General features: G+C 37.0%; 1 protein-coding gene across 2 annotated transcripts; it reads right to left on the reverse strand.

Annotated features, from left to right (window-relative positions):
• Positions 1–2191: 2191 nt before the first annotated feature.
• Positions 2192–15236, reverse strand: hnrnpa3 (heterogeneous nuclear ribonucleoprotein A3). 2 transcript variants are annotated; one of them, XM_082176258.1, is made up of 11 exons: positions 15146–15236; positions 13906–14028; positions 12498–12644; positions 11293–11503; positions 8533–8622; positions 8324–8404; positions 8163–8216; positions 5806–5940; positions 4914–5057; positions 4765–4838; positions 2192–2500 (listed from the first exon to the last, which is right to left on the reverse strand). In XM_082176258.1, the coding sequence occupies exons 1-10, from the start codon at positions 15149–15151 to the stop codon at positions 4783–4785; spliced, it is 1047 nt and encodes a 348-aa protein (XP_082032384.1). In that variant the 5' UTR covers positions 15152–15236; the 3' UTR covers positions 2192–2500; positions 4765–4782. The 2 variants fall into 2 exon arrangements, with proteins under 2 accessions (XP_082032384.1, XP_082032383.1); XM_082176257.1 differs by lacking the exon at positions 2192–2500 and adding an exon at positions 2792–3382.
• Positions 15237–15324: the final 88 nt, after the last annotated feature.

A 15324-nucleotide genomic window follows, 5' to 3' on the forward strand; every position in this document is an offset into this window, starting at 1 on the left:
TGGTCTTGAATGGAAGTTGGTGTGTGTGTGTGTGGTTTGATGACGGTCAACAAATGGAGCGAAAGAGGAAGTGGATATTAACAATCAGGAACAAGGAAGCAGAGTCAAAATCGATTAAGTCATCATATATAAAGTATCGAAAGAGGTGGCCTATATATTTTAGAGAACAATGGCACAACATGTGTACTACAAAAGTAATACTGTTCACTGTAAATTAAGACAGAAAACTATTTGGATCATGATGATGTGAAGAGTGAAAAATGGCTTTTATTTGCAGATATTCTCAGATGCAGTGACATTAGTCCAGTTTAAGTGTAGCTCAAGAGTCCAAATACTTTGTGAGGTCGCTGTATATTATCCGCCATTAAATCATAATCCATCAGGAGAAGGTTTTGAGCTCAAATTGTTAGTTTTCTTTCCATTTTGGCTCACCACCAACACCGTGAAACACTACATGCTTACAGCATCTACCACGATTCTTGAGATTTAACAAAACCATAAGCCTTTGAGAGTGAAAAGGCCATTTTTGTCCATTTCCCTCAACCAAACAGCCCCAATCTCCCAGTGTTATGCAACAGATCTGGACTTTTTGGCAGCGTCCCATGATAGACATGCCTTCATTAAAGCTATGCTGGATAAAGTGCACCAGTAAAGAGCAGTTGTTTGCACTGCCAGGCACTTTCGCCTACACACACCACCTTTGAACACACCAAGCCCTCTCTTTTACACTACAGTGATTCTACATTGTCAGCAAGTCACGCCACACAAACAGGGTCAACCTGTTCAAAGCCCGTATTTACACGTCACAATGTAGGATCTTTTCACTATCTACCGCTTAATGCGTGATAAAAAAGGTTATAAATCTTCCATTGAATGCTTTTGTTCTTATGGCAGCATTAAACTAGCATCTTATTAACAGACCCATCCTAGAGCCCATGCATTATATGGTACAGAACATGATCGATTTCTCAAATCTGGTTGCTTATTAAATGTTACAATTCTTCAGTTTAAAGCCATCAGAGTGCGAGCATGTGACTTTTCTAGGGCAACTGTATCTTAAACATTTACCCATGATCATGACCTTAATTCAGGGTCAGGGGAACAAAGTCCCCATGACAGGTTTTGGAGACAGATGAGCACTGTGTGAGAAGAAAAGGCTCTGCGCTCACACAAAAACAACACAGAAAATTAAACATTCTCAGGGCGTTTCAAATGTCTTTATTAAACAGTCAACATTTGGCAATGCAATCACATGTATTCATTACGACATTATGAGTGATGTTTTAAGACTATAAAACTTATTAGGAAAATATTGCGTGAATATATATATATATATATAAATATGGATTTACCCTGAATTACAAAACATCCCTCACACACACACACAAAAAAATACAGTATACTGTCATGTTATAAACATCCAGTGCATATTAATATTAACTGGCAAAATACTACAAAGATTTTCACAGTTCATGGAAGTTCCTGTCAAGTGACTGAGATTCCTGTAGGTGAGTGAATATTCAGCGAAAATGTCCTCACTTGCACATCAGTGGATGAATCTCATTAAAACAAGCCGGGTCATATTCCACCCCGAACTCAATACCCTGAAAGCTGCCAGTAAGATTATTAATTCTTTAAATTAATTATTAATTAGATTTACAGTACAGCGGTCACATTTACCCTTGTACGGTGAATTTCTGCAGTCAAAATGCAGTCATGAATCGCTACATTATTGACGTGCAGAAATCTTGGAGACATTCTGTGGCCAAAAAAAAGGGTCAAGTGTCTATTATTGATAGTGTCTGAAGTCACTTTCAAACGGGGCAGATTTCTCTTGGGCATCACAGTGAATCCCCGTGACATACTTCAAGCCGTTGTGTAATCTGCGTGGGTACAATGTTTCACCAATAAAAAAAAAACTCCCATTGGTGTGGATTCCTACTGACATGGCTGGATTTCGCCCACGAAAATCCACTGAACAATTGTAAATGTGGCCGCACCTTAATATTTAGTACTATTAAAAGTATTTTAACTATTTAGTACTATTATACTACAAAAAAAAAAAGAAAAAAATCAGCTTAAGTTAATGGCAACACACAATAAATACATATTTTGTATATTTATAATATATTAGAATGTTTTATTTCACACTACAGTATTTAGAACTTGACTTTTTGTTTGCATTATGGTAATGAGAACTGTCACATTGCATTGACTTGGCTTCATTTTCTTTATTCAGAATATAATTTGATATATATGATATAAAAAAAAATCTTCTTTTGATTGTAAGGTGAAATAAGACCCCAGGTTTGTGAGATTCATCCACACATCATGGTCTATACTTGAGCCGAATGTGGTTTCTGAATCTCTCGGTGCGACTACGAGAGCATCTCTTTATCAAATCACCATTATATCTTGCACGTATTAATCTTACCCATCCAGAACCGTCGCTGAAAAGACTTTCAGACACTTACTGTAGACCGGGCGCTGCTTTTCCCATCTGTAAATTAAGCAGAAGAGTTACTCTTACCTTCCTCGTCTTCTGTCTGCCTCAAACCCTCATCCTCACGCTAGCATTGGCTCTCGGCTAGCCTTGGCTCTCGGCTAGCCTTGGCTCTCGGCTAGCCCTCCTCCTGTCCAAAACAGACGCTAGACACACTGGTCCAGTGGAGGCTGTCCTGTTGTCAGTTCGTCTGTCTCGGCCTGAAGGCCTTTCTACTCTCATACACAACAACATCATCACGCGCTCAGGACAGCTGCACTCGCTTTCAGACTCAATGACGCACTAAACTTCATTATTACTAGAGCACAACTTTATTTCAACTGGTTTCTTTTTTCAATTGTCAAAATAGTTAAACAATCTAGACTTGGGTCTTTACAGGTTTGACATGTTACATGCCCTCAGATCTGATAAAGTCTACTCTGTTTGTCATTCAGAGATAAACAACACATGTACTGTATGCTCACAATATATAAAAATACACGTTACACTGTCTTCAAATCAAAAAATTAAAAGCCCTCCAAATAATATACTCAAGGCCACAACATATTGCATACTCACAACATATCATTTTGAACTACTCTGACTACAGTGTTTGATAACATAATATTTTTTTCCACTCTCAAAAACGCTAAAAAAAAACAAACAAAAAAACAACATTCACAAAGGATTGAGGGTGAGAGAAAAGCACAAAGAAAATCCGAGCGGGTGAAATGCAGCAGTAAGGAATGTACAGTACATACACTAACTAACACACGCTACTCTCGCGCGGCCAACGTTAAACACACACCGCTGCGGAAAGAGCTATAACTGGCAGATCTTGGCCCTCAGTAATCTTTCCTCTCATCTCTCCTCATCACCATCTAACTCTGGATCTGAAGCCTGTTGAACACACACACGGTAAAACATCACAAGTCATCATCCTGTGTTACACTTCTGTGGAGTCTGTGGCTGCGTCCGAATATGCCTACTTTCATATTGTATAGTAGAGGCTAAACAACAGTCTGGATTCAGCCGACGGAATCACGGAATCCACTCATTAAAGCGGAATTTCCTGTGTGACACGGAATTTGAATAAATAAAAAGGTCAGTGCATTTAAATCAAATCACGATATAAACTAGTGTCTGTGAATATTAAACCACAAAAACACTATTTAAATATGAGTCCTGCATGTTCTGCGTGTGTAATTTTAGCACACACACACACACACACACACACACGCACGCACGCTGTGTTCTCAGCCTCTGACACCTCACTATATGAATGCATGAACTTCATCTCCAGAGTCACTTCACGAGCGTTTTACCGTTTCATTTGAGAAAAACTATCGTCATATAAACACACAGAGACTCAAATGTCTTTCCAGCAACCCGTCAAAATAAAAGTTCGGGTTAACTTGAAGAAATTGTGACAGGAATATATTACTGCGGTACAGTAGAATTTAGCTACGTCTCAATGTAATAATAATACCAACTTAATTTTAACAGTAAAGCTCTGTTGTGCAGCACTTTCTTTGACAAAAAAAGGTTTGTTTAATTTCATATGATTTATAGATAAATTAAATTATTGTTTTATGACGTAATTTGATTGCCAAAAAAATTATAAATAAATATTATTAAATAAACGATAATAATAATAATAATAATACATGTTGTTGTTTTTATGAATTCAGTTAATTAGATCTGCTTTTAGATTATTAAAATGTAATTAAACCATTAAAATGGAATCCAGAAATCTTAAAACAGAAAACACAGAATTTGTTCAAATTAAAACGGAATTTGAGTTGGGTTTTTTTCACTAAAATTTTAACTTTTGTTAAACTTTTAATAAATTGTTGTCAAATTGTACAAGTTTCATGATTTAAATGAATTAGACATGCTTTTTGATTACAAAAAATTGTGTAGTCCAAAAAAATGAAAAACGGAATTCAGAAAAATATCAAATGGAATTTGTGAAAAAATAAAAATGATTTCATAAAGTCTTAAGTCTGCCAACAGAGTAGTATGTTCGAATACTATTGAAAAACGATCATATGATTATATGAAGCACTTCAGAATCTCATCTGGACACTGGAGAGGATTTGAGAATGGGGGTCACATGATAATGGCAGATGAAGTACATCCGAATTTAATTCATACTACACACATTCATACTAGTGAACATACTTTTTTTTTAACAGCCGTGAAGTAAGTTTCAAACCGAATGTAGCACCTACTATACAGTATGTGATTCGGGACGCAGCGTGTGTCGGCGCTGAACTTACCACAGATAAGCTGATGTGTTAATATCTCCTGGAGTTATACCCGCCGCCTCCTCCTCCACCAGAGCCATATCCACCTGAGCACAACAGTGCGGAGGGTCAGGCCAAAACACGCTGAGACAGATATATATACATATCTATACGCTATTTACCTCCGTAAGGTCCTGAGTTCCTTCCTCCGAAGTTATTTCCCTTCATGGGGCCGTAGTTGGACTGTTGTCCTCCGTAATTCCCGAAATCATTGTAGTTTCCTCCTCCTCCTCCTCCACCACCACCACTACCGCCACCAAAGTTACCTGTGATGAAGATGCAACAGCACAACTAATCTGAATAAGCCACAGGGAAGATCATTTCAATGCACATTTATTATTCTACTATATACATTTTTTATTCGATGAGTGTTTTACTATTTTTTTTAATTATTCAGAAAAGATGCATTAAATCGATCAAAAGCGACAGTAAAGACTTGCATTACATTATTACAAAAAACTGTTTTGCATAAATGCTGTTAACTTTCTATTCATCAAAAGAAACATGAAAACATAAAGCAGCACAACTGATAGTAAAACATTTACTAACACTCATAATAATCATAAATGTTTTATGAGCATCAAATCAGCATATTATACTGATTTCTGAAGGATCATGTGACACTGAAGACGGGAGTAATGATGCTGTAAATTCAGCTTTGATCACAGGAATAAATTACATTTTAACAGTATAAAATTGTAATAATATTTCACAATATTACTGTTTTTGCAGTATTTTTGACACAGCCTTTGAGAGCAAACGAGACATCAAAAACATAAAAAATCTTACCGACTCCAAACATTAGAACGGCAGTGTCTTCTTTAGCATTTGTTTCAATTAAATGATTCGTCGGTCCATGTCATCACAAAAAAAAGCTCGTCTTTAGTCAGAATATAACATGTTGCTCCGCCTCTAAAACGACTTCCATTGTAGGATGACATCACCGAGCCCTCTTGTTTAGCCCCTCCCCCCCAACCACCTGTCAAGTGTTTGTCTTAGCTAACGATAACGTACCTCCAAAATTCCTGCCATCATTGTAGTTGTCATATCCTCCAAATCCTCCTCCGCCTTGGTTACCGTATCCAGGACCTCCGCCGTACCCCCCGCGACCCCCTCCACCGCCAGCACCTCCTCCATAGTTATTATTCCCTGCCGTCGCAAACACAGCACAGACCGGCACTTCAGTGATCATCCTCTCAGTCTGGCTCTCGGGGGAGGTGACTGACTGGTTGATTGGGATAAGTTAGCACTTCATTTGGATTGTGACTTCATTTGCACCAATTCCTTGGTTTTTTATCACTTCATAAAATATATATACTTTTTATATAAATATAAAATATACTTTTTCAGCTTAGGAAATTTTCTTATGCTTTTTCTGGTCAACATTGGTGCAAATCTGGCATAAATTAACAGCAAGTTTTCTGCAAATAAACACGTGTCATGTGTTCAATAATCAATTTGGACTTTGTATTTGGTTATTTCCTGTTTTCAGTTGCCATTTTGTAGTCGTCTTGTAGTTTTGCTGTTGATCATCCCATTATCGCTCCCAGTAGAGCTGGGCAATATGACGATATTATCATATATCAATAATCAGGCGATCATCGACGATATCAGGAAAAATTACAAATATATTTCACATATTTATTCACATGCAAAAGCATGAGTTCAATATGTTCTGTAGATTAGTAGTTAGTAAGGTCAGGAATAGAAAATCGATTCCAATTCTGGCATCAGATAGGCCTACATAAGGTCAGGAATCGGGTATTTGTTATAAAATTAAAATTTCAATTTTGCTTATCGATTCCTGTGTGCACATTTTAATGCAATTTTAAGCCATTCTTTAAAGCAACACCAAATAACTTTTCCTCTTCGGTCCCCCTACAGGTTGGAAGTGGAATTGTCCATTACCGCTGTCGTAAATAATTTTAATTAAGCGCAAGAAGACGTGAAAGAGAACACTTATTTATCAAAATATCCCCGTAAACACTGTCGGTGTCGTCTTCAGTGAACAAACAGTTGAGAAAGAACAACAGCAGCCTATATTGGATCCGTGCCTATAGCTAAACCTGCTGTCATTAATGTTAATCAAAGAACAAAAGAAAAAGAAAAGCACTCACTTATCTTGACAGAATAACTTTTGTAACTTTAAGTAGCCTGATCTGTGTTTTATACGCCTGACTGCTCTAACGGCAACGTGTGTCTGTGTATGCGACTGCGTTTCCTGTCAAACATCATTTATCCTTACTTTCAGAACTTTGTCAAATAATTATTCTAAATTACACATCTTTATTTGATGTTTTGTATTCCTAAGATGATGTTGCTATTCATTTGTATGCACTTTTTTTTTTTTTGGACAAAAAAAAGAAAGAAACTGTATCCTATAAATTCGGAATAGCAGTATTATCTCCCATTTAAAAAATAATTTATTTCTTTATTAATTATTTTATTTTGGCCTGCAGTCTAATAAAAGTTCATCAGAACAAAATGGTAGCAGCCTATGCAACAGCAGCTGTTTCTGAATATTAATTTAAATATTGTACATAATAAAAAAATACAATAATTTAAAAATCACAAAGTATGACCATTGTAATTAAAATGATATATATACATTACAGCTTGAATACAAGTTTTAAAACAGCACTACACATTATAATTAAGTAAATTAAACTTATCATCGTGAAATGCATCTACTCAGGCGATAACGGCAAAAAGAAAGAGAAACATCGGCATCATTCTTATAATCACCAAATTTGGTTCTGTTCAACTGTATTAAATTGTTCTTCTAACGAAACGAAATTCATTTCAAACACAAATTCGATAAGAACAGGGTGGAAATGTTCAGCAACATTAACACAACAGCGAAGCTAATGTTTTATGTTAGTTTAAGCAAAGTAAAACCTTTAACATTTCAATGATTAAATTAAACTAACTGAATCAAAGGCTATCGTTATATAACTCGACATGCATGTTGTATCCGGCCGTCGGCCGGGCTCGAGTAGACGTTATAATCGGATAATACGTTTTTTTTTAAGGCAATTATTGATTCAATATTTGTATTGATATAAAAATAGCCCTGGTGTTTCTAGTTTTCTAGCGTATAAATACACCAATGTTTTGCTTCACTGTGTTTTGTCAGTTGTTGTTGCTGGATTTGTTCCACGTCTGTGTTCCTGTTTTTTGGTCATGTTCATATTTCGTGTTTTTGTTTCATTTAAGTTACCTTTTTGTTTAGCTCTTTTCACTTATTAAAACCCTTGTACTTTGAGCCACTAGCTTCAGCCTTGCCTTTCCCTGTTTGTTACAACACGTTTTATCAGAGAATCAGATTTTTTTGCTTATTGATCATGTGAGTGTCATGATACTGTCCCCACCAAATCCGTTGTATCCGTCTCCTCCGTATCCACCCCGGCCTCCTCCGTACCCTCCTGTAAAAGATACAGGGTTCAGTGTGTTTAGTGTTATTCACACCTGAGGTCGTGCTCTACACACTCACAACACAGGATCAGATGTACAGTATCACATGTCATCTCACCTCTGCCAAAGTTGTCACCTCCGAAGTTTCCTCCTCTGTTCATGAAATTATCCCCACCTCCACCCCCACCGCCACCGCGATCTGAGGACGCATACGGCACAGCACATTATACATGATTAACAATAACCACATACAATGTTTTCAATATTACACTAACAATTTATCATGAACCTTTCAAAATGTCTATTTCTATTAAGCATGCTACTTACATCTCTGATTGGATCCAGATTGCATCTCCTGCTTTGGAAGGGCTTTTCTTACTTCACAGTTATGAGAGTTGATTGTGTGATATTTTTGTGCTGATGAAAAGGGGAAAAAAAATCATTTTAAAAAGGCAAAACAAAGATCTGTTTGCTCAGCTACTGTATAAAACCTGTAAGAACGGGTATTTCTTTATGTAACATGGGTAGTTGACACAGCATGTTTGTGAACTTTTATACAGTTATGGCCAAAATTATAGACCTACAAGTTCGATTAAATAATCAAAATATGAAGACAATATTTTAGGCTTTTTAAATAATTTAAATATGAAGAATGTTGTCAAAAATATCGATATTTCGATACTGAAATATCTGAACGGTACCAATACTAATTTCCCGAAGTATCGATACACCGATACTAGCCGAGCTGTCACTTTCACTTTACCAAAGGCGCGTTGACAAACACCACACGCGTCGCGCACGCGTCTCATTCGCTCTGGTTAAATAGCAAAAGTGAAGTTGGGGCCAATCACACCTGACGCGTTTTTTTGCAGTGAGAAGCGCCTATTTTCAATTGGTTTCCTATGGCAGTGAGCGTTCTGCGCGATGTTTATGCGCCTCGCGTTTTTGAAGTAAAAAAAAAAAAAAAACTCCGAGCGGAAAAAGCGCCCGACTTCATCGCGTTTTTTTCCCACTGTCCAATCGAATGAATGGAGAGGCGGGCCTTTCGTTTTAGTGATGAAAGCTACAGTTGCTTGAACGCCCGGAGAGTGCGATGATGGAGGATAAACTTGTGGTGCTCTCGCGGGTTACCAGGAGCTTAACGACTTCACGAACTGTAACTACCACAATGTTAACAGAAAGTAAATAAAGTTAATAAAAGGCTGATTTGACGTTTACTTGACTGACAGGACAGCTGTTTCAGTAGTTGCCTGGCAACATAAAAAACGCAGCGCACTGCTCGTTCTGTGTGATTGGGCAGTGCTGCTGTGCACCTCGCGCTTTCGAACCTGAAAAACGAGAGGTTGGTAACTCTTCTCATTCTAACATTTCTGAAACATTAACCAAGATGTCCTTTGTTGTTGATGTGTGTTGTCTCGTTTTTTCACCCTAATTCTTGTTAATATAATATAATATAAAGTTAATATAATCTGACTGAGGAATCTTAGACAAGTACATATTTTAACTGTGGTCAAATGTAAATTAACTTGTGCTTATTTAACTTTATTCAAAAAATTATTTAATCCTGCAATTTGCCTTCATTAGCGATTATCATCAATTTGATTACACAGATACGAATTAAACTAAACTGAGCTAGACAATGACATCTCTGAATTCAATAATGAAATGCCTTTAACTGAAAATTAAACCTTTAATCTTATTATACATAACTGACACTCTATCCTCCAATTTGATACTGTGAAGTGCTTTGACACAATCTGTATTGTTAAAAGCACTGTATAAATAAAGGTGACTTGACTTGATGTCGATCCAGTGAGCGTTGTTTCGCGTGTGATGCACGTGTGCGTTTAAATCTGTTCATCAAATACCTTAACGTTAATGTATTAACCAGCATTTATGCTTTTGAACAAGTGCACTACCTCAGGACATTTTTGTTCATGTAAAATATACCTCATTGTCATGTTCTAGACTTGTTATATTTAGCTTTAAATAAAAAATAAAAAATACCCCCTTAATATTGAGGCAGTATTTTTCTCTGTGGTATGGAAAATGGTATCGAATATCGATATTTTTCAAGGTATTATATCGAAGTTAGAAATTCTAGTATCGTGACAACACTAAGGTATTTATCTGACGAAATTATGTGCCAAAAAAACCCTACAGCTACAGGTTTTATTTCACCATGCAAGACAACAACAACAACAACAACAACAACACATGCACAGAAACACAGAAAGATCACAGGGAAAAGCGTGCATTGACAACATCATCAGTTATATTTAGCTGATTCTCTCGTTTTTGCATGTGTTCATAATTACGGAAACACTTTAGAATAAGGTCTCATTTTATAACATTAGTTAATGTATTAAATAACATGAACCATCAATGAGCAATACATTTGTTACAGTACTTATTTAATCTTTGTTAATAAAAATACAGTTCATTGTCATATTCATGTTAGATCATGGTGCATTAACTAATGCTAACAAATACAAATGATTTTAATAATGCATTAGTAAATACTGAAATTAACATTAATAAATGCTGCAGAAGTGCAGTTCATTGTCAGTTCATGTTAACTAATGAAACCTTATTGTTAAGTGTTTCCATCATTTCTTTTTATGACAGCCTGGCCAAAAATTGTGTCACAAGTAACACAATTATCTCCAAGTACAACTACACAAGAGCTTACAAAATCTTTAACACATTTTTTATAATATTTGAATAAAGAGTGGTCAATTTTTCCAAGGCCGCACATCACTTTTGGCCACTACTGTACATCAACATGAAGATTTTAGCAAAAAATTAATTGAATTTTTAGGGAACATGTTTATTTTAGTGTATTATTGAGTTTTAACCACTTTTTTTGCAATCACTTAAATAGTATTTTGCAAAAATTGTAATAAGTACAAATAGTCCATGTAATATATCAATCAATGGCAGTTCATATAAGCTGCATAATTAAAAAACAATCAGCAAAATGCTGTTTTAATAGTTTTAGATGGACTAATTTACCCATAAACTATTGATTCTGTCAGTCAGTGTGTGACTAGCAGATGAAAATAAAAGATTTCCATCTAAACTCACCAACAATTTTATCCACAGTATCATGATCATCGAAGGTGACGAAGCAGAAGCCTCTCTTTTTCCCAGTCGAACGCTCCTCCATTATGTCGATGGTCTCGATCTTCCCGAACGGCTCAAAGTACTCTCGGATGTGATACTCCTCTGTGTCTTCCTTGATTCCCCCCACAAAGATCTTCTTCACTGTCAGATGGGCTCCGGGTCTATTAGAGTCCTGCATAATCAAAGTACATTCATTTATAGTAGAATCATGATTTCTGAAGGATCACGTGACACCGAAACCTGGAGTAATCGCTGATGTAAATTCAGCTTTGCATCACAGAAATAAATTAAATTTTGAAGTATATTCAAATAGAAAACCATTATTTTAAATTGTAATAATATTTCACAATATTACTGTTTTTTCAGTATTTTTGATCAAATAAATGCAGCCTTGATGAGCAGAAGAGACTTCTGACCGGTACTATACATCTTAATTAAAGATATCTTAAAGGGGTCATATGATGCTTTTTAATGTTTTTCTTTTCCTTTAGTGTGTAATGTATCTGTTCCTGCATATATGAGATCTGTCAAGTTACAAAGCTCATAGTCTCCCACAAAGGGATTTATTCTAACGAAAACACTGATCCAGACCTGCCTAAAACCCTCGATCCAAGTCCAGATTTACCAAACCTCTGCAAACGTCCACGTCACAATGTGAACTACAAGCTGTGTGTTTACAGGTGCTTCAGAAGCTGAAGCTCACGATCATGGTAAGGGGCGTCACATTTCTGACACGCTTGAGAAGTCTCTGAGTCTGCTGGCCAATCACAACGCACCGAGTCTGCTGGCCAATCAGAGCACTCTGAGCTATTCAGGAGGAGGGGCTTTGTATAAATCAGAGTGTTTCAGACAGACTGAGAATAGAGGTTCTGCAATAATGTAGTGTGTGAAAAATAATGTTTTATTTACGTAAACCCTAACGCTCAAAATGATCTTCAATTCAGACTTTCTTTCTCAGAATTCTAATACTTTTTCAAATTGATTTGTCAAATTAATGTTGGTTGGTGATGTCACTAACCCGGGAGGAATGTCGTGTAGTCCCTATCAGTCGTTTGTTGTAGTCCTTAAAAAACGATTTCTTTAAAAGCAAATATCTTTCTTTGCTTTGAAAAGTGAAAAAAGTGAAATCATAATCAACCACCCCTTTAAAGTGAATGTAACCGTACCTCTCGGGAAACGGCCCGTTTGGGCTCAACGACACGACCGTCCACTTTGTGTGGCCGAGCTGCCATTGCAGCGTCAACCTCCACGCCACAGGAGTACGTCACGAAGCCGAAACCCCGCGAGCGCTTGTTTGCTGGATCTCTCATTACCTGAGGAAAGAAGAAATCAATGATAATATCATCAGTAACAGTGATTTTGTTGCTGTTATTATTAGTGGTATTTCCATAGACCCTTTTTGCGCCGACATCACAATTACATCACGGCGTTCGCTGGAGGAAAAACAAAGGAAAAACTGGAGGCGGCCGATACAAACCAGCACAGATTCGGCTACATAAGGACATTCACATTTTAGTTACTCCACCTAAGCTCCGCCCACAAAAAACGTCACCATGTTTACTAACTGAAAAGGGGTCTATATGCATTATTAACTCATACACGGAACTGTTGGATGCTTGATTCTGATTGGCTGACAGACATTCTAAGTTGTTGATTCATTAAGCAGATTAGTAGATTAATTAAGAGGTTTGTATGCGTGAATATCAGCATGACTCATTTTTAATAATTCAATGGTCCATTGTTAATAAATATTTATAAAAAAAAACACTGTGTAGGCACCATACGCTACAGCAGCTGTTTCAAATAACCTAATTTTATGCAAATGTCTGAATATTGCATATAAAATAAAATAAAAAACGCTGAGTGGAAATGCCAAGATGCACATACACAAATACAATTTTAATAATGTGCTTGCAAAAAACAACTCTCCGAATTGAGGCAGATTTTTTTTTATCTGATAAGAAGATATAGGCACAAACTGTGATGGAAATGCATTTGCAGAATAAATCCGTCTATGTGCAAAAAAAAGAGAAAAGAATCATGTGACTGCCTCAACAGATCATGTGATCAGAAAAATGGTGGGGAGAGAAAGAGAGAGAGAGAGAGAGAGAGAGAGAGAGAGAGGGGGGGGGGGGGGGTATGTTTGGATGGACGATGAGGTCTGAACATTTTTAAACATCATTTTTGAAAAAGAAGTGACTTTAATGCTTGAAGGAAAACAAGTCATTTATGATGGAGGATAAAAGAGCCACAGTGGTTTTCCTCGATTGTTGCAACTTCCATTTTTACTACAGATATTTTGCACCAATTTCCCAACTTTTTCAACTTTGGATGGAAACATAGCTAGTGATAGTGTGAGATGGTATTATGGTAATTCAGTGAATAATTACTATATTCATACACCATGGCATGATACTCCAAGATGCTTCGGAGATGAACCTGGTACTTTTTTTTCTTCTTCTTCATTTTTTGCAATTGAAAAAATTGGGATTGCATCTGCTGCAGACACATCAAAGTGAATGCATTTAGCCACTAAAGCGAAACTGAAAAGCATGTGATCTGACGGCCACTCACCACACAGTCTGTGAGTTTGCCCCATTGCTCAAAGTGAGCTCGTAAACTGTCCTCTGTGGTCTCGAAACTCAGTCCACCAATAAACAGCTTCCTGAGCTGCTCCGGCTCCTTACTGACTCGACCCTGTTCACATAAAACACAGTTACATATCAGACTTTTTATCTTCAACCTTTGCCTTTTTACAAATACACATCATTAGACAGATACAACTGGCCATTTATGATGCATAATGCTCTAAAGCTATTAAATTAATTGTTTAAAGCTGATAATGACATGTGTTCACTGCATGTGTGGGTGTTTCTGCGGGTGAATATGAAGAGCATGAGGCCATACTTTTGGCATATTAAGGCTAATTTAATATTCATTAGATTGAGTGACATAAGCCCACCAATCCCTCCTATTTGGTTGAAAGAGTGACGTTGAAAGGTGGGCTCTTGTCAGTTAGCCAATTAACTTATTTTACTTGGCTTGATTCATGAATATTAATTAGAGCACGTGATTGGACGATCCAAAAGATCCCGTCGCAACGTCATCGCAACCTTGTTAATATTCATAAGCTAACCCTACACCATAGTAAGATTGGTATTTCGGCCGGTGGCAGAAGGTTTCAATGGCATTACATCTAAAGGAACAGAGTGGCTATGTTGTGTACACAAAGATCAAAGATTACACGCGCATTCTTCCGAGATAAAGCCTAAATTCAGGAGGAGGCGGTTGGAAGTAAACTGGAGGCTGAGGAGGAGCGTCTAGAACATTCCTTGCCAACGAGTTCACGCGCCATTTTAGATTTCTTTTTCGTGTTTCCTCCATATTGTTAGAGATAATATTACAATTATACATTAAATTCTTGTATCTGTATTTCATACGGTCATGTTTGCAAAACAACAGGCTCAATATTCCGTTAACGATAGTCGACAACCCCCTCCCTAACCAAAACATTAGCAGCACGTTAATAATTGAACCACGAGTTCATGCCTGGCACGGGTTTGGTGTTTAAAACAGTAACGGTAACACCAATAGTCTCGTGTTTCGTTTAAAAATAGTAATATATCCGTCTTAACAGTAACGTTATGCTTTCAGTATCTGCTCTGCTCTCGGCCACAGACACGCGGCTGGCTCAACATGACAGCAGCAGAATGCACGATTAACACCAAAGCACTATTATAAACTCACATAAGATATGTATTATTATGAATTCTCCACACTCCATATAATAACAGGAATATTGATAAATTGGTACCTCCATGCTGCAGTTTTTGCGCCCCCTCGGTCTCTGCACGCCACGCGGAATAAAGCGCTGGTGTAATGACACACTTCGGCCATTAGAGGCGCTATCGGACACTTCAGTACCGGTTAATAAACAAAACTGTGTGCGTCTTGCGGAGGAACATTGTAGCCGGAGCTACTTTTCTCTGTTTA

The sequence above is a fragment of the Leuciscus leuciscus genome, assembly GCF_965113295.1.
Source record: "Leuciscus leuciscus genome assembly, chromosome: 7".
Taxonomy (NCBI): domain Eukaryota; kingdom Metazoa; phylum Chordata; class Actinopteri; order Cypriniformes; family Leuciscidae; genus Leuciscus; species Leuciscus leuciscus.

Coding starts and splice junctions, on each gene's coding strand:
- hnrnpa3 (XM_082176258.1), bottom strand. Junction 11,504..12,497: donor AACGGGCCGTTTCCCGAGAG/GTACGGTTACAT, acceptor TTGATTATGCAG/GACTCTAATAGACCCGGAGC. Junction 8,623..11,292: donor TACTGTGGATAAAATTGTTG/GTGAGTTTAGAT, acceptor CCTTTTCATCAG/CACAAAAATATCACACAATC.